Below are 20,207 nucleotides of genomic sequence, written 5' to 3' on the forward strand. Positions count from 1 at the left end.
TTTTTCCTGACCAAAAGCAATCTGAGAGGAAGTGCATGGATAAATAGAAACAGCCAAGAAAAGCTTATTGAATCGTTCTGAGCTGAACAATTGTTTCACTTGCTGCTTGTCTCTGCTCAGGCTCCTGGCACTGCAGAGCCCTGGGTCATGTGCTGGGAAGCCTTGCTGTTTGTCCTGGCTTGTCAAAACAATTTAATGTAGGTGGAGAGGAATGAATGAAATGAATGGAGTGGGCTTGCTGCATCTGTTTCGGTTTGTTCGAAGGGCAGTCCGGTGATTGGACTGTGACACTTAAGTCCTTCAGGGAAGCTGTCAGTTTGGGAAGAACAGTGCTGGCCATTTTATAAGCAAGTTAAATCCACTTCAAGGAACAAACCTTCCTACGATTTGACAGCTTTGGGTATTTCTTTTAATTCGTGGGCTGTCCCTGCTTGCTGTGTGCTAACCAATATATGAGAAGGCCTTTTGCTGACTCTTGAACTTTTGTCTGCCTGTGCTTCCTTCATTATGGGAAAAGCTGAGGAAGAAGAAAGGGTGTTCATTTCTTAATTTGATTAGTAGGAATTCTGAAACAAATTGCTCTTTGAAGACTAGGGTATGAAGGCATATGTAATTAACTGTTCTTAAAGCAGTGGTTTCTTTGTAAGAGTTCTTCCAAGTTTCCCAGGCTTATGGAAAAGATTCTCTTACATGTTGCCATTTGGTTTAGTTACAGTTTTTCTGCTTTTAAACCAAAAATTAAATCAAAGAAATGATGAAATGTGTTTAACCAAATCTTATACTCCATGATGCTGGAAAAAAGCCTCTATTTTTGCTTCCAGATGAAACTGGCACATACATACTGAAATGATCCTTCTTATATACTTATTTAGAGCATGAGTTAGAGGAAGAAGGCTGCAGGGGGATTGATCTGCTTATTTAATTCACCCTTGAGATAATGTAGTCAAATGATGTGCTTGTATATGATACACCACAACCTCTTTGCTACTCATTTGAGATAGAACTGAGGGTCTTGCCCTCTTGCAGACTACTGCTCAAAGATCTTATTGGAAGGACACATCTGGGCTTTTGAGTCTCTTGGAGTATTGCCTGTAGAAGAGGCTTGTGAAATCTGCCCCATTCCCAAATCCTCGGAAAGTGCTCTTTTAAATCCTAAGTGGTGATGGCTTTTCTCCCTGCTGCAGCTGTGCTGCACAGCAGCTTTGTGTGTGGATTTCATAGGGGTTGGAAGGGACCTCTGGGTATCATAAGGTGCTTTTATTCTGCTGCCTTTCCAAAGGTGTTCATACTTAACATGGCAGGTGGCACCACTTCTCAGTCTCCAAAATGCATTTGGTGCTCTTTTTTTCTTGATTATTTCACTATTTTAGTAGCTGTAGTTGTCTGATTTGCATCTTTGTGCCAGTAAGTTGTCTTGCTGCCCGGGGAGGTTGTGGAGTCTCCTCTGGAGACTTTCAGAACTCGCCTGGGTACATTCTTGTGTGGACTGCCCTGGGTGATCCTGGTTTTGGCAGAGGGGTTGGACTCTGGTCTCTAGAGATCCCTTCCAACCTATCACATTCTGTGATTCTGTGGTATTTGCCAATGCTAACAGCTTCAAAAGCTTCTAAAATGTAACATTTAGCAGGAGCTTTGTTCTAGTCCATCTCTGTGTGGTTTGGCAGATCTTGCTATCCAGTATGTTCGGAGGTTCTGTGTATACAGATTAATTTTGTTGGTATAATTGTACATGAGATACAGTATTTCCTGCATGCCAAGTGGTGGCATGTGCTTTTAAAAAAGTATATTCACCATTTTGTGTCTCCTAGCATTGGCATTTCCTTAAGGAAAGATACCAAAAACTCTTACAGATGGGCACATGGGTTGTATATCAAAGGAAATGAGGGCAGTATGCACTGCTGGCCTTACGAAACCAAGTGGCCTCTCTTTTCCTTACAGCTCTGTTTAATGTTCACTTTTGTTGCTGCAGTGTGCTGCTGCTGGGTGTGATGTTTCCTTGGTTGCAAAAACATAGCTGTCTTCCCTGGGTGAAGTCTGTTGGCTGTGTTTGCATCCAAACTTGTTCCAGATCATTAGGGCACTATGACTTGCAAAGAAATGTTCAATTACTTTAGTATATTGTCGTTCTCGTGGTGTTTGTTGTAGTTTTTGTTGGGGTGGGTTGGTTGGTTGGTTGGTTGGTTTTATTTTGATGGGTTGGCTATGGTGTTTTTTCTGTGTTTGTGTTGGGTTTTTTTTTTAGTGCCAGCACTGGGTGTTTGTTTTAAACATCACACATACATTTACAGGATCATGATGCCACAATTTATGTGGCCTGAAAGAGAAAGAAGTCAAAATATGCCTGCTTGTTAGGTGTCTGTTCATTGATAGGTGATGAATTAGCAGTTGTTAGCCCCAAATAGAAACTTGGAGTACAGTGGTAGAGAAAACTGAATAAGGCCCTTAAAGGAGATTAGGTTTACACAGATTAAGATGAGAACTTAATGCTAAGTGTAGTCTAAAACTGGTTAGTAGCGTTTGTGGTAAGTAACTTGTTAGAACACACAAAATAAAGGCAACTAAATCTGAATGTATATCTAAAATCTAGGGTTTGGACAAAAATGAATGTAGTTGTTAATATTGCAGAAGTAAATAGGAAAGTGATGTAAAAGCAAGCCTACAGCAGCTATCTTTATAACTACAATATGTAATGATTGGATTGACAGCTACACTAGCTTGAAAATACAGATTATAGGGATCAAGCCCAGAGGCTGAGAAGACTGCTTTATTTTACTGTGATTTGGTATTGCTTAACACTTTGCATCTTAGAATGGTGTGTCTGGTCTGACTGATGGACCCCCTGCTGGCTGCTCGCTGCTTTTTCTGTATCACAACTATTTGTAGCAGTCAACATTAACTGGTTTTGAGCAGAACTTGTGCTGCTTTATTATGATGAAGGGAAAGATGGCTCAGAACACTTAAATCGACACAACTACTTAAGTGTTTATAGAGTGTTTCTGCAAACAGCTTATGGCAAAATCTGTGCAGGTATGTTTATGAAGGAGTAAAAATGGGTGGTAGTGCTCATTTCTGCAGGTTGGAATAGTGTGAGGGTTGAATGCTCTGGATGGTCATTGACTAAATTTGCCAGGCTGAAAAATGTAGCATTTCACAAAGAATTATAACAGCACTGCTAAGGTGCTGATCTCTGAGGTGATTTCAAACCTGCTTTTAAACTTTCACCTCTAACACGTCTACACATCCAGAAATGGGAGCATCACCTGGAAATGAAGTTTGTCCATGCATGGAGGTATTCTGTAAACCTTTGAAAAGCTTATGATCTAATCAATTATAGGATGGTTTAGATATTGGCATGAGTGAATGATACTGAGAAAACACAGTACCTTGAAGCAAAGAAAAGAGGAAATACTGCCCTTCCAGGCAGTAGGAGGCTGTGAGCAGTGCAAGTAATCCATGACTGTTCTCACTATATCCTCCTAACTAAAAAGGAAATGTGAAGTGACTTAAAATTGTTACTCAGATTTGACAAAGTGGGCACTGTCCTAAATAACTGCTAGAAGTGATGATTGTAAAAATCAGAGCTTTGAGTGTATCCTGATTTATGGGTGTATTTTAATACAAACTGCCTATGGACCCAGTTTGTCAGTCAATCAATCTGGCTGCTGTGAGCAGTGTATTGATAAACTTGGAATACTGGATGGGATGAGGAAACTGTTGTCTCTTGAGATACAAAGTTTATCATGAGGTCATGCTCTTAGAGGAAATCCAACTTTGATCCAGCCATTCTTCTGCAGTTATAAGTACTTTATGTCAGAGAGCTTTGATGCTCTGCTCCCTTTCTGAAGGGTTAATCCCATCAGTTAGCAGTGGTCTGGATATTATAAACATAGAAATAACTAAACGTTGTTAAATACAACGCCAGAGACACTTTGATCTTTTGTCTGCTTTTTAACACTTGAATATTTGAGGGCATTGTGTCCCCCTTGCACCTCAAGTCAGGCAAATTTCTCAGAGGAGGAGGAAACAGAAAGAGATCATCTACAGGCTCACAGCTCATACCTCTGAGAACAATCAGATTGTAAGGAAAAACTATATATGATGAGAAAACCCTGTAATGGAGCCCCCATTAGAAGAAGGGTGTGGAGATGCTGAAGTGTGTCCAGAGAAGGGCCACTGGGATGCTTGGAGGGCTGGAGCAGCTCTCCTATGAGGACAAACTGAAAGAGTTGGGGCTGTTCAGGCTGGAGAAGAGGAGGCTCCCAGATGACCTTCTTGTGGCCTTTCAGTATCTGAAGGGGGCCCACAAAAAAGCTGGGGAGGACTTTTGAGGCTCTCAGGGAGTGACAGGACTAGGGGGAATGGAGTGAAGCTGGAGATTGGGTAGGTTCAGGCTGGATGTGAGGAGGAAGTTGTTGAGCATGAGAGTGGTGAGAGGCTGGAACGGGTTGCCCAGGGAGGTGGTTGAGGCCCCATCCATGCCTGGAGGTGTTTAAGGCCAGGCTGGATGGGGCTCTGGCCAGCCTGATCTAGGGTAAGGTGTCCCTGCCCATGGCAGGGGGGTTGGAACTAGATGATCCTTGTGGTCCCTTCCTGACCGATTTTGTGATTCTAAATAGAGCATTTAAAGGAAATTGAAAACCCAATGGTATTTGAGGCTACTGATTCTTACTTGTTCACTGCCTGTACCCAACTGTTTTTCAAGTTACTGTTTCTCTGAGTAAGAACTAAAGCAAAGCTTTCAGTTGTACCTTTTCTTCTTCCTTAGGATCGGAAGCTGTCCAAGTCAGAGCGACAAAGATTTAAAGAAGAAGCTGGGATGCTGAAAGGGCTTCAGCATCCCAATATTGTCAGGTTCTATGATTCCTGGGAGTCTACAGTCAAAGGAAAAAAGTGTATTGTTCTTGTGACAGAACTCATGACATCTGGAACGTTGAAAACGTAAGTAAATTAAGGCACATCAAAGCATGTAACAACCACTGGCACAAAATTGGAGCACTAAAAATAGATTAGATTTCAGAATGGGTAAAACCAGAGCCCTTTGGCTGAGGGCTAAACTTCTATAGGGAAATTCATCTTTGAAAGGAGCAGTGCAGGGTACAGCAGAACATCCTGTGAGTTGGCAGGCTCATCAGATTTTCCCTTTTGATGGCCTAGTTAATTAAACACATGTAGAAAGCTTTCAGGTTTTGAGAGCTGAGGAAAACAATTCTCTATTTCAGCTTGTCAGAATTTTTGTAGTTTTCTTCTTCAGCTGCTTTCTGTTAGCATGAGCTGATTTGTAAAGCTCAAAACATGAATTAACTCACCTATTTGTGAAGGTTTTGAGTGTTACTGCAGCTCAAATAATATGTAAGAATTAAAGCAAGAAGCCAAAACCCAAGAACAAACAAACCAACCACCCCCCCAAAACCAACCAACAACAAAAAAAAAAGCCAACCAAAAACCCAAGCCAACAAAAAGAACCACAAACCATCAGAAACAACCACCAGGAAAAAAAAACTCAACCTTAAACCAACACAAAAAAAAACGGCAGCAAAGAGAACCCACCAAACTCCCGACTACCTCTGTTTAGCTGAAGCTTTATCAAGTAGTACCTAACAAAAATCTGTCAGTACAGACATGCCTACAATTGCAGCCTGTGGAGTAGCTGAGTGAAACTAGGTTTATCTTTAATCCAGAGTTAAAAGTAGATGCTAGCAAATCAGACTGCTGCGGGAGCCCTCTAGTGGTGTGCGGAGCTGCACTGAAACCACTCACCTTCGTCTTGCGCTGTAGAAACTTGCAGAGCGGTGAGGTTGCTCAGGAGCATCCGATCAACACGAGAAGAAAATGACCAGCATCTGAAATTCAAGGAGTGTGGGTGGTTGGCTTGAGTCAGCGCCCATTTAAGTCTTGGAGAGAGGCATGTGAATCTGAAGTGTTGGTAGCTGTAAGAGCTGGAACCAGTTTGCAATCTATTTGGTTAAAATAGCCTGTGAATGTCTTGTGTGTTTTATGATCTGAATTGATAACCACAAATGGGCATACTTAAAGATAAAAATGGCTCTTTGGGAGTCTGGACTGCAATTATGGGGAAGTGTTTGTCTCTTGAAATAGTACTGGAGGCTAAAGATACTGCAGCTTTCTTTATGGCTGTGTGTTCAGGAAAGAAATTCTGAGGTTAAGGTGTTTCATCTAGGATAATGGATCTATTGCTTCCTGTGCTGTTTCCAGAGCAGTAATAGAACAGAAGTTTTACAGCTCTGTGCAGATGTCCTTTGAAATTTATCTGATTTTATGCTAGAATATGGAATATTAGATGTAACTTCTCCTTCTTCCTCTTCACAGATTTGAATATTTGGACTGACTCATTTTGTTGCATAATCCAGATGACCAAGTAATAATAGACAATTATAGAGTAGAATGTTGGTAGGAAGAAATATGTTAGATTTGCTGGATATAGGATTATTTTCTGCCCTATTTCTTCCTATTTTATGGGAAAACAAACTCTACTAAGCTCTTTAATTGATCACATTCTGAGCTGTGTACTTCTGAATGATTTTTCCTGGATATTTTTTTTTCCCCTATTGTGATTTAGTTTCGTTTCACTCGAAACATAACAGGTAAACTGTGTAGGAAATGTGGCCTCTTCTCCCAGGCAACCAGCAATAGAACAAGGGGACACAGTCTCAAGTTGTGCCAGGGTAGGTATAGGCTGGATATTAGGAAGAAGTTCTTCACAGAGAGAGTGATTTCCCATTGGAATGGGCTGCCCAGGGAGGTGGTGGAGGCACTGTCCCTGGGGGTCTTCAAGAAAAGACTGGATGAGGCACTTAGTGCCATAGTCTAGTTGATTGGATAGGGCTGGGTGCTAGGTTGGACTGGATGATCTTGGAGGTCTCTTCCAACCTGGTTGATTCTATGATTCTATAAATACTTCATGTACCTCTGCCATATTCCTGTGTCTATGTTGCTGCACACTTAATGATGACATTTGGCTGACCAAGGGTTAATTCCTTTCATACTTTTTTCATTAGCTGCATTTAGTACAAGTGATGCCTTCCTTCTTTTGAGACTTGCGACATAGACATTGTTGTCACTTAGTATGAAAAAAGTGAACCCAAGAGAAGTGTGCTAATACCTTAATTTTTTTCCTTTTTTTTTTTTTGGTGTTGTATACATTTCAATATATACATAAAGTTAAAATATTGTGAACTCATTCTTTTCAGATGCTCTCTAGGCAGATTATTGCATGAAAAGTCTCTGAAGCTCTGCATACCAGATACCAGTGGAAAACTTAATTCTTGTAAAGAATTAAATTGTTTTCTGATGGTCTGTGCTATGGTGGAATTAAAATACTGGAAAACTCTGAGCTAAGTCTTAATTATACCGTTAATGAAGACAGCAATTTTTCATCTGGCCTAGCTCTCAGGCACTAGTTTTGTCTAAGCCCATTGTAGTCTGTGTTCCTGATCCACTTCTGAGTGGCTGTTATCTGGTAGGCTATACCTTCTTAACTACTTTTGCTACCTTTAGGGTCTCCAGTAGCTTCATGAGCTATGATGCTGTAGCTCAGCAGCCTTCCTGCTTTAAAACAACCAGGAAAATAGCCAACCAACCTTGAGTCAGGAAGCCAAACTCTAGCTGCTGTTTCTCTTTGTTCATTGAAGCCGACTTATAAGAGAGTCTTGTTCTCAACTTTGCATGCATTCTGTGTTAAGATCAAATATCTGTCTTAAGAATTCCCTACCCTGTAAAACAGACAAGAATGAGTTAATTAAGCAGGAACAAATGCTGTGGAAATGCTGGCAGGGTAGTCAGGTACCTGATCTGTGAGGAGGGCCTGAGGGAACAGCACTTCGTGATACTGAAGAAGAGGATCTTTCAGGAGAGACCTGACAGCAACCTTCCAGAGTATATGAGGGAGTCAGGCTTTTTGCAGTGGTGCAGGGTGGGAGACAGTGGGCATAAATTGACACAAAAGAATCAGACTTCAGTAAGAAGCAGCTGTATCAGTGGCAATAGTCAGGCAGTAGAACAGGCTGTCCCAAGATACTGTGCAGGCTCTGTCCTTGGAGATACTAGAAACTGCCTGGATACAGCCCAGAGTAACCAGGTCTGACGTCATGGCAGAAATTTAAACTAGAAACCTTCTGATGTCTTTTCAAGCTTGAATTATCCTATGATACTAGCGGGGGGAGAAAAAAGAAAGAAACCAGACTGACTAGCAGGCTTAGCTGTATTTTTTGAGCCTTCATGTCTGTATATGCTTCTGTTTTAAAATGGTTGCTGTCTTAAGTGACGTGTGTCTCAGTTCATGACAATGGCATGGAAAAATGACAGCAAGACTGCAGCATGCTTGGGTGATGGCTGGACCAAGATCCTTTGGGAGAAGCTGGCAGTGGGCTAGCATATTTGAAATGAAGAATGTAATTAGGGATACCAGATGCTGCACTGAAGTGCCCCTACCATGTGATGTTTGGAACAGGCTCAAGAGAGATGAATGAGGGTTGCGTCAATAGGAAGAATTCAAGTGGTAGCTGATGTGATTCAGAACCTCCCTCAGTTTGTCTCCTTCCTTGGCTTGGCTTTTGCCCTGCCTGTCTTTACATTCTGTTTTGAGACTTGATTTTCTTCTGTATCTGAGTGCAGATCGCTTTTATAGATCTCTTTTCCTAGGAGAATTATTGCTAGCAACTCGATTTTTCAGATCATCTTTTCAACTGGAGAAATTAAAGTAAAAGAGATTAATAGCCTGCATTTTTATCTTGGTGTTGATTCAAGAGGCTTCATGATCACTCTTTTCTCCTGATGAAGTGGGTATACAGAAGAGATTGAGGACTACTACAGAATAATTGAGTGTGTCTTGGTTTTATTTGAAGATTGTAGTTGCAATTCCCTGCTGGTCCCAGAATTTACTACTGGTTCTTGCAAGAGCATGAAACTGGTCTTTATGTGAGATTTTTGCCTGAGTAAGAATAAACCTCTTGTTTCATGCATCAGGCTGGTTCATTTCTCTAAGTGGATTTCAGCCCATAGATTTCTCAGAAGCAACAAATTCACTTCAGATTGCTTTACCCAAAGAGAGGTGGTGAAAATACTCTGCTGGAAAATACTTTAGGCTGTCATAGCTGTAGTCACCTTAGGATATCTTCAGTCTGCTGAAGTTAAGGTGTCAAATAAAGTCTTAGTCTAAGGTCACAAGCACTGGAAGATGCTTCTGGTATGAAATCTGGCTCTTCTGGTGTGGGACTTTAAAAAACAGCAATTAAAGTTGGATCACATTCTACCTGTTACCTGTGAACTCTTTCACATCAGTTGTTCGGCACAGCTTCAAAGATTTCCTGCCTCATCTGCCTCTGTTCAGTTTGAAGCATTGAGTAGTACCACCCAGATTAAGATGATCAAACCTTCTCCTGCACCAGGGAAAGAATTTGATTTGCTTGACTACTAGATAAACACATTTTAAGCAGATTGAGAATGTAACCTGGAAACCTTGACCAGAGTGTATGGATTAATACTGATAACTATGCTATAAGCACCACAGAGCTTTCTCAGTTTACAATACTTGATATGCTTGGTTGTTACTAGCATTTTGCCTCTACTGCCCTACCTTTCCACCTAGCCATAGTGAATCAAGTAAAGGTTTGTAAGTACTTAAGCAGTTTCAGGATAAAATGGCAACACCTCCCCCTTTAAATGACTAAAGAATTATGGTAACACGTAAGACTTTGTCAGGGAAAGTGTCTTGAAACTTGCCAGGCCAACTGCCTGATTGCCATAGGATGATTTTGTACACAAATAAATAGCTATAGATCAATGGTGTGGCATAATCTACTCCTTGTTAGCAGAACCAGTTTAACCTACTCCTACTTTTTCATTAGGTATCTGAAAAGATTTAAAGTGATGAAAATTAAAGTGCTACGAAGCTGGTGCCGCCAGATCCTGAAAGGCTTGCAATTTCTGCACACCCGCACTCCTCCCATTATTCACAGAGACTTAAAATGCGACAACATCTTCATTACTGGCCCCACTGGATCTGTCAAGATTGGAGACCTTGGGTTGGCAACCCTGAAGCGAGCTTCTTTTGCCAAAAGTGTGATAGGTAAGCCTCTCCTGTTTTGGAGGCCGATGAGCCTTTTCCTGTTGGGAAAATGGAGACTTTTAAGAGCTTTCCTTCAAAGTTACACAGTCAAAGCCTGAAAACACCCAGGCTTTGTTTCTTGGCTGCTGAGGTCGTTCTGTGTTCTTGATGAGATCACATGCTGAAAGTTTGGTTCTACTTTTGATGTTTGTATGTTAACATGAAGCATTTTGGAATGGAGATTCATTGCCCTGCCCAACAGTTCAGTGCAACATCGTTGATAAAACCGCTCTTGACTACAAGTAAACCTCGGCTTTAATACGGTGCTACTTCAAGAAATGTACAAATGCATTTTGATGACCAAACAATGTTTTGATAGTTAGTGTAGCATTAGTTTACACAGCCAATTATTCTTATATAAGCCAATGATTCTTTTCACTGTTGTCACCAGGGTTAATATTAAATCTTAACACTTCCAAAGTAATCAGAAATGTAGGGTATATGAAAGAAAGTGGATCTCTGTTATATCACAGGCAGTCTGTGGTGTAATGGCTTACTCCAGGAGTCTATTGAATGGGAATCTGTGTAAGCTAGGAGGATGTATTGGGGGAGTATTACCTCACACTGGCTCTGCTTTTGTGCATACACTGATAACCTTTTTCAGAAATTGGTTTGATGGAACTGGTATGGTCTGTCCTGGAAATTCTTGAGAGAATTGGTTTTATCAGCTTTGTTTTTATAGTTGGGTGAATGAAGTTGCTTTCACTCTCATTATTTAGAGCTTGCTAAAATGCAGTATTACTCAACAGTCCTATACTAGATTCCTAGATGGGATCAACCTGTAAATTGTCTTGCAAGCTGTCACTGAAATATTTCCTGCTTCTTAACCAGGTCAAAGTATTAATAGGCAAAAAAAAAATGTATACAGGGTCAAAAAAGTAATTTTCTTAAGTGTTCTCATCTTACTCAAATTTATCATTGGAAAACTGCCACTTCCTTCCTAGCTATCAATTAGCCTTTGGATAAATGACTGCAATCACATTCTCTGTTCTGTGTTGAGTGTGGTGAAAAGCAGCATGGCTGTGGAGTGATCTGTAAACTGTCTTGAATCTGGTGTCTGCAGGAAATAATTCTTTGCTTAAATTTACAAAACCCCAAACTTGCAGCTCTGGCTTAAATCTTAATCTTACCATACAGTGCAGTCCCTTTTGCTTACAGAGGGGACGCTGTGATGCTTCACTGGGCAATAATTCTCTGCACACTTTTGAAATGGGACTTGTTGAATCTCACGCTCTATGCCTGTAACTCAATCTCTCTGTATTTCTAAGTATTTTTGACTGTAGGATGTCCCTCACTAATGCCTGTATCTGCAGTAGGCCTATAAATATACTGCAGGTGGAAGGTAAGTATATGAAGAAAAGGGCTCTGGTGAGTGGCCTTTGCAGAAAATTACTTTCCATCCTTTTTTTCCTGAAGGCTTATATTTGCAACGAGAGAGTTTTTCATTGCAAGGCCTTTCCTGAACCCATTCTACTTCAAAAAATAGATGGGAGAGCAGCAGGTTAGAGACTAGCTGTGGGCTCTTACCAATACTACTTCTTTTGCAGCAGAGGGCAGTCGGGTAGATTTTGAAACAAGGTTTAATATCCTCCTTTCTTACAGGGAGAACAGGTAAGAGTCTTAACTTTCCTTAGTATTTGGTTTGGAGCCTATGGCTAGTCTGCAGCATTCCCCTCTTCTGATTTCCCCTCCATTTGACTCCAGTCTGTTTTGAGAGTTCTATTGCATCAGTTCTTTCATGCCATTCTTACTCCATAAAGGCCTTGCAATGGAAGACTTGCAAAGTATGTTGGTACAACAGAGTGACTAAGGATTTCCTCCCTCTTCTTTTTGCCTCCACTTTCTCTTGTCTCACAGGTCTGCCCAGCCGCTTCCTCCTGCGGTGAGTAACGCCAGCAGCCTCTGCTCGCTTTGAGACATTTAGAGTCTGAATCGTTCTTTTAATTTAAGGTACCCCAGAGTTCATGGCCCCCGAGATGTATGAGGAGAAATATGATGAGTCCGTTGATGTATATGCTTTTGGGATGTGTATGCTAGAGATGGCCACGTCTGAGTATCCTTATTCCGAGTGCCAAAATGCTGCGCAGATCTACCGTCGAGTGACCAGTGTAAGTCTCTCCCCACTCTTGATTCTAAAGCTACCTCTGCTAGCAGCAAAGGAGTGCAGCATGGTACTGTGCAGGTGTGTATGGGGAAAAAGAGGCACTGACAAGAGAGGTTTGGTGGATGGTGGAATTATGGTTCCATTTACCAAGGGGAAGAAGAGACACTGACAAGAGGGGTTTGGTGGATGGTGGAACTATGGTTCCATTCACCAAGGGGAAGAAGAGACACTGACAAGAGGGGTTTGGTGGTTCCATTTACCAAGGGGAAAAAGAGACACTGACAAGAGGGGTTTGGTGGATGGTGGAACTATGGTTCCATTTACCAAGGGGAAGAAGAGACACTGACAAAAGGGGTTTGGTGGATGGTGGAGCTGTGGTTCCATTTACCAAGGGGAAGAAGAGACACTGACAAGAGGGGTTTGGTGGATGGTGGAACTATGGTTCCATTTACCAAGGGGAAGAAGAGACACTGACAAAAGGGGTTTGGTGGATGGTGGAGCTGTGGTTCCATTTACCAAGCAGAAGCCTGTGTAATATGTGAATACCTGAATAATGTTCAAGCACCTATGGGGGAAAAAGACACTGGCAAGGTTTTTGGTTGGATGGGTGGAAACTCATAGTATGGTTCAATATACCAAACAGTCCATCTAGAAGCTTGTATAATATGTGAGTGAAAATATAATTTTGCCTGTGTTCATACTCTTCCTTCAGTATGCAGGAAGCTACTGCAGAGGGTTTGGAGGGAAAGAAAAGCCAAAAGCACATAGTGTGAAACCACATGAAAATAACAGTGGAGTATTTTCTAAGCTACTGGGGGAATGGTGGAAGTATTTCAGTCTTGAAGACTAGCTGGTAACTTTGTTCCCCTGAAATGAAGCTGGATGACAAACTCGGACTGCTTTGGCTTAGTTGGCTGCCAAGGTGAAATCTTAAATTGTTACCTAAAGGGATTTTAAGTTAATAGTTTACTGAAAACCAAATGGCCCTTAGCAACTGTGTGTCAGGTGCAGTTTTTCTAGTGATGTAGTGGAAATACTTGATAAATTGCAGGAAAGTACTGTACTGTGAGAAGTTCTGGTAAGTGTAGTGGTGGTAGAGTCATTGTGAGCAAAACCAAGTAAAGCCAAGAGAGACACAGTCTCAAATCTGTTGCTTGCTATCTGACTAGACTGCGGAGTTTAAACACAGGAAGCAGAACTGAAGTGATTGACGTTTTCAGCAGGGTTGTGGCAACGTTTTCTTTGTGATCTCTAAATCAGTGTCATCTTTTATTATGGAGAAGTTGAGGATTTATTAAACTACTTCCTTGGCTTTGGAAAAAATAAAATGCTGTCTTTGTGATGCCTCACACTATAAAAGGCAGGTATAATTAACTGACTTAATAGGTGTGGAAGGCAAAAGTCTTCATGTCAGATGTAATGTATTTTGAAGGAAGGCTTGGTGAAATAAGAGAGTAACCCTTATTTGAAGGGGATGTGGGAGAGACACAGGAGGAGGAAGAAAGGAAGAAAAGCAGTTCTTTTTTTTTCAGGTGCTGAAGATCCTATAGATTTGCACACTTTGTTAGATTGACCTGTTATTTTCTAGACTGAAGCCTAACCTTCCCTTTGCTAACAGTGTAATCTAATCTGCAGGCTATTTGGATCACTGAAAGAAAACTTAATATGTCACCAAACAGTCTAATAATAGCTTTTTCTGTGCTTCTGTATGTGGTGTGGCCAGAGCCAAAGAGGCAGGGTTAGAATAGGCACTTTTTGTCAGAACTGATACCTAATGTAGCTGCCTTGCCTGTTCCTTAAAGTGTGCTATGAACTGAACTGTGGTGAGAATCATCATTTAAGACAGTCTCAGGCCTGGAAGTCACAAGGTTTTAAAGAGCTGTCTCTTTCCTGGTCGGTGATGTACTTAGCAATTGGAAAGCTTTGTAGGGGCTTGTAGCAGACAAACTTACCTAGAAACTTACCAGAGCTCAACTTACCACTGCCTTAGGCTTGCTGCTTCTTTCTCCCTGATTTTGAATAGTGTTGAACTTGTAAGTAGATCAGAAGCATTGGTAAGTTTTTGGCTCTGTCCAGTATTATCTTCTCTGCTGCTGCAGGTTCACATACTGAATTTAGCTGGAGAAAAATCCCCCCCCCAACACTGATTGATCTACTGATGAAGAGCTCTAAAATGTACTTTGCTGTGAAATAAAATCTTGTTGCCTTTTTTAAGGAGCAAAGGACAGAAATGTAGATGAAATGTACATTTACCTGCTTGAGGCAGAGAGTTAATGCATTGGTATATTTGGGTTGTTTGGTTTCCTTGTGGTCATAAAGCAGTTTGTATAAAAGGCCCTAAACCAAACAAAAGCAGCTACAAACAACACTGGAAATAAAAGACAAACCTGTCTGAACTGATAATAGATAGGTTCAATATTTTGTCTCCAATGTGGAAAGCAGAACTTTATTATGAAAGTGATTTCATTTAAAATATTAAGTTGCATTCTTTTTGCCACTCTGTGAAAGCTTTGTGAAGCAATGTGAAAAAGTACCATGTTGTTTTCTGATGTGGTCCTTTGCTCCCTAGTAAAGCAATAGGATTTTCTTCCATTTCAAAGGAGGCTTTAGAAGTTCAGGCATTGTCTGCAATTGTGGGTTGAGCTAGTTGAGAAATTCACTGCTTCAAAGGGCCATGTGAACCATCAATAACAGAACGGGGTTAGAAATCTCTCCATGTAGGTGATTCCAGCAGTACTTAGCAACACATTTCCTTCTAACATATGTTGGAAGGTCAGTGTGGCTTGTTGAAGATGCTTACCATATCTGTTTCAGCCTCTGTTTGCTACTTTCCTAGGCATGTTTAGGACTATTTTGAGGTTAACAGCTGTAGTCTTGCTGTGCCTTAAATGAAAGGATTATTTTAACTAGATGAATGGACAAAGACCAGAGGGAAGGAAAGTAATAATGGTCTGCCATTGATAGTCATGAAAGATCATGCCATGTGGGAGCTTAAAAATCACCAGAACCCCAAAGGTGCTAAGATGAGAATGTGCAGGTGAGACATTTAAATGAATTGATTTTCCCCCACCTTCTTTGCAGTAGCTGTTAGGCTTAGCAAAAAAGCAGAGCTGCTTCATTTGCTTACATCCCAGCTCTAGCTCACTACAGAAATCTGTCAAATGTGTCTGAGTGCCCAGGATGTCCACTCAGGACTGGACTTGCTGCTACAAGCTTGTTTCCTTTTCTCCCATTTTGGTTGTGTGTTGGCCTGTTTTAGGATGGCCTCCAGCCACATCTCATCCTGACCTTACCCTCCCTGTGATAAGGATTGCTCTAGCTGATGCCCAGGCACTGCAGTGGTGGACTGGGGAGTTTGCCAGCATCACTCAGAGTACTCGCTTATGTGTTCCACTTCTTTTCAGGGTCTTCCCTTATGGTTAGAAGGAGGTTTTTAATTCAGTAGAGTGAGGTTTTTATATATCAGATATAAAGGCTGAACCTTCTCCTAGATATAAGAGATTTTTTGGCCCAGGCAGTTGTCACTGCTTCACATGTTACTTGATAGCACTGCTGCGTGAGTCTGCTGTTGGCAAGATGCTTGTCTATATTGTCTGCAGTGTCTCACTGGGAAGTTTCTTCTTTTCCCCAAAGCAGTGCTGGGGTAAAGTTCCTTACTTTTCCCAAGCCCACAAAACAGAAGTACAGCTAAACTGGTTTTCAGACTCACTTTAGGTAGGAGAATTCTTTTTTCAAAGGAAGAGTTGAGCAAAATGTCAGACTTAAAACCCAGCTGTCTGCAACTTGTGGGGATCAAGGTGTTATGCTGAATACTTTACAGTTCTAGTGAGGAAGTGGGCAGGAGTTTGACACAGACTGATGACCTCTGTGCTTGCATCCTTTAGCATACTCAGTCCAGTCCCTGTCATTAGCAATTGCTTTAGTGAACAAAATGAGATGTACATTCTGTCTCCTGTCACTCAAGCATTAAAGGAGCCTAGACATCACATCAGGTTGTTTTTTTTCCTCTCAACATCCCCCTCCCCAGTTGTTTTTTTCCCCACTGAAGCTATCTTTTGCTGTTCTTTGGAAATGGTTCCAAATAAATTAGTACTTCAAGAAATTGCATCTCCTAGGATTTTACCTAAGGGTTGGTGGAAAGTCTCTTCTGAGATTGAAGCAATATGTCTCTTCAGCTGGGAGCTGAGTGCATCCAGTGGGTACTTCTTTATGCCTACCTGGCCTCAGTGAAAAACAAACATCTAAGCCTGCATCCAGTTCTGGAGCCCTTGTTACAAGAAGGATGTGGAGATGCTGGAGCGTGTCCTGATAACAGCCAAGAGGATGCTCAGAGGGCTGCAGCAGCTCTGCTGTGAGCACAGAGGAGGCTCCCAGGTGACCTTCTTGTGGCCTTCCAGGATCTGGAGGGGGGCTACAAAAAAGCTGGGGAGGGACTTTTCAGACTGAGGGAGTGATAGGACTAGGGGGAATGGATCAAAGCTGGAGATGGGGAGATTCAGACTGGATGTGAGGAGGAAGTTCTTGAGCACGAGAGTGGTGAGAGGCTGGAATGGGTTGCTCAGGGAGGTGGTTGAGGCCCCATGCTTGGAGGTGTTTGAGGCCAGGATGGATGAGGCTCTGTCCAGCCTGCTCTAGGGTAGGGATGTCTGTGCCCATGGCAGGGGAGTTGGAACTGGCTGCTCCTTGTGGTCCCTTCCAACCCTGACTGATTCTATGCTTGCAGATAAGCCACATTATTAAAGTAGTTGTGACTACTCTTGTGATGTACTTTTTTCTCCTCTGCCCTCTTATGCAGACACAGCTATCTCTGTGCTATCTGCTTACAGGTTAGGTCCCTTTTTCATTTTTTTCAGATTCAGCAGCATGTCAAAGTAATACAGACAAGCATACAAAATGTGATCAAGATGCTTAATTCTGTGACCTATTTGTTTGAACAAAACAGGTGTGAAAAATCAGGGTAAAATCCAAGAAGGCTTCCCTGTCTTAGTTTCTCTCTGGAGACTGTTATTTATTCTTTGACCTGTCCCTGCATATTTCAGTTAAGTAATTTGTCACAGATATTTATAGGACAGCCATCTTGAGTAGGATTTCTTAATTTAGTCTGTTTGGGATGTAGTGCAGTGAAGGCATAGCTGTCTTCAGTAGCTTCTGTTGCTTTGTCTCAGGCTCTGGTAAGATCAAAAGCTAGCTTGGTTTTTGCTTGCTTCTGTTGCAGTTACTGCTGGCAGATACAGTGCAGACCTCAATTACTTCTACACAGTATTTCCTTCAAGGTTTCATTTTTGCAGGAGAGGGTGATTTGTCTTTAAGAAAGTAAAGGTGCTGCTTGCTCAATGTCTGTACTTGAGTATCCCAAATCTTAAATTTTGTGATTGACTATTTTATTAGTCTTGATTTTATTGACTGTTTTATTAGTCTTGATCCCAAGACTAACAAAAAGGCAACTAAAGAGTTTATTAATATCAGGCATATCTACCACTGACACACAACCCCAATGTGTCCATTGTGAAAATGAAGGCAATCCTCAGTTTCAAATGTACTAATCAGCTGAATATAAGCAGACAACTCTTTTCTTTCACCCCCCTCCCATTATATGAACTTACCTCTGAAATGCTCCAGAAGGACTTGTGCTCTGTTCTTAATTTTCTCCTTGTTTAATTGGACAGGCCCAGGTTTTGCACTCATCCTGGCTTTCACCAAAAGTGCAGTCTCTTCTCTGTAAACAAATGTTGTCTGGCTAGGGCTGGGGAATAGGTTGAACTGGATGATCTTGGAGGTCTCTTCCAACCTGGTTGATTCTATGATTCTCAACTGGCCTTAAGATGAAAAGGAAAAAAAAAAAGGGAGCATTTTTTTTAACTTGAAAAAAAAGCCCAAGTTACTCTCTACTGAAATGTTCCACATAGTGGGCACAGCATTTTTGTTCTCTGTTCTACAGAGCTTAAAAAAAGGCCCAAGGGAACAAGGCACATAATAAGTAACCTGACCAGGCAGTGCCTAAGTGGTTTAAAAATCCTTAATTTCCTGAACTCGTGCTTACTAGTTGGAGTGAAGGTCATTCTCTTGGCCTGAAACCAGGCCAGCTACAGAGTGCTGCAGTTTGGTCAGTTGAGATGAATTTCATCTTTAGTGTCTTAAAAGTTAGGCATCCTAATTTTCTGGACTTGATTTTTGCTACAGATGCAGTGGTCAAAGTATCTCAGCTTTTTGTTGTTCTTGAGGGTCTCAGGCAGCAAATGGAAATGTGTAACTGTCAAGACTTTGGGTTGATTTGATTTGCAGTGCTTACTAAATGTTGATGAACACAGATGCAGTGGTCAAAGTATCTCAGCTTTTTGTTGTTCTTGAGGGTCCTAGGCAGCAAATGGAAATGTGTAACTGTTAAGACTTTGGGTTGATTTGATTTGCAGTGCTTACTAAATGTTGATGAACACCAGTTTGGCTTTCTGGAAGCAATATGCAGCTTCCAGGTACTTTAAAAAACTGTTCATTGGCCTAGTTCAGGTAGGTAGAGAACCACCCTTCCTGTCCAATTATCAAGCTGCTCAGGCATTGGGTCAGAAAATCCGTGGAGTAGAAGGAGGTCACATTCAGAGCAAGCAGCCTTGGCAAAGCAGGTGGTGAAAGACAGTGAACCTTCAAGCACAGAAAGCAGATGAAGTCTAAGAAAGGCCAAAGTCTTGTGTTAATTGAAAGAAGGAATTCCAGGTGCTGAAGTATCAAATAGAAAAAAATTGCACATCAGATGTAGTTCCTCTGCATCTGAATGGTCTAAGGAATAGTTAAGCTTCTGCCACTTGCCTTTTGTAGCTGCTCAGCTCACTTGCAAGAATTCTGCTGTAAGCATCTTTAAGTGTGAAGAACCTTCCCAAGTGCAGGTTCAGTCACTGACTCATCAGTTCAGAAATACATAGCCTTAAAAAGTGGAAGATGAAATTTCAAGGTGTTGAAGCATTAATATCTTGAGAAGCTTTGCATGCTAAATTAGAAGTCTTTTTCAGGAGGTGGCAGTGATCAAAGGAAAGGAAAGCAGGCATCAGCTTGAACAGATAACACAACATGCTGTTCAGTTTGCACAGTTAGGACAGATGATATCTGAAGTTGGAAGAAAAAAGGCTCATTCAACCAAATTACCTTCTAAAAGTAGCTGACTTACCAGTTGATCTTAGAGGCATTTGTACTATTCAGCAACAAAGCCTTCTAGGTTGCAGCTAAAACTGTTTTGCCAATATTGCTGGTGTAAAGCAAGTTTTGATTTAAAGCAAAAGGAGGTATTCCTTGTTTATACTGTTCACTGCTGAGCTTCAGATGTGCCTCTTAGCAATTTTGGATTGGATGTGGTTTTAAAATGACCAGGGATTAAAAAAGGGTGTGAGCTTTGGTTGAGTTGCAGATCATTGAGATCTAATTTACTTTTAATTATAGAATCAATCAGGTTGGAAGAGACCTCCAAGATCATCCAGCCCAACCCATCCCCCAGCCCTATCCAGTCAACTAGACCATGGCACTAAGTGCCCCATCCAGGCTTTGCTTCAACACCTCCAGGCACAGTGACTCCACCACCTCCCTGGGCAGCCCATTCCAATGCCAATCACTCTCTCTGGCAACAGCTTCCTCCTAACATCCAGCCTGAATCTGCCCTGGCACAACCTGAGACTGGGTCCCCTTGTTCTGTTGCTGCTTGCCTGGCAGAAGAGCCCAACCCCACCTGGCCACAGGCTCCCTTCAGGTAGTTGTAGACAGCAAGGAGCTCTGCCCTGAGCCTCCTTGTTTGCAGGCTAAACACCTCTAGCTCCCTCAGCCTCTAAAATTTGGCTGTGTTGCAGTTTCCAAATGTATTCTTGGAAACCTAAGGAAGTTCACAGAATATTCTGGAAACAATGGATGCTTAAAAATGCAAAAAGCTGATTATTAAGGATCAGTTTTCCTAAAACTCTGCTGCTGATACTCTGCCATGTACTGACAGATTTAGCTCTTGCT

The 20,207-nt window shown here is 41.6% G+C and overlaps 1 protein-coding gene across 11 annotated transcripts in view; it reads left to right on the top strand.

The window, feature by feature from the left end:
- WNK1 (WNK lysine deficient protein kinase 1) overlaps positions 1 to 20,207 on the top strand; it is a 118,296-nt gene that overhangs the window by 32,695 nt on the left and 65,394 nt on the right. For all 11 annotated transcript variants that reach the window (XM_064155667.1, XM_064155676.1, XM_064155668.1 and 8 more), the window contains exons 2-4: positions 4,766 to 4,938; positions 9,864 to 10,084; positions 12,074 to 12,231. In XM_064155667.1, the coding sequence (XP_064011737.1) occupies positions 4,766 to 4,938; positions 9,864 to 10,084; positions 12,074 to 12,231 (552 nt within the window). The remainder of the gene's footprint in view (positions 1 to 4,765; positions 4,939 to 9,863; positions 10,085 to 12,073; positions 12,232 to 20,207) is intronic.

Source organism: Pogoniulus pusillus, chromosome 15, assembly GCF_015220805.1.
Source record: "Pogoniulus pusillus isolate bPogPus1 chromosome 15, bPogPus1.pri, whole genome shotgun sequence".
In the NCBI taxonomy this organism is placed as follows: domain Eukaryota; kingdom Metazoa; phylum Chordata; class Aves; order Piciformes; family Lybiidae; genus Pogoniulus; species Pogoniulus pusillus.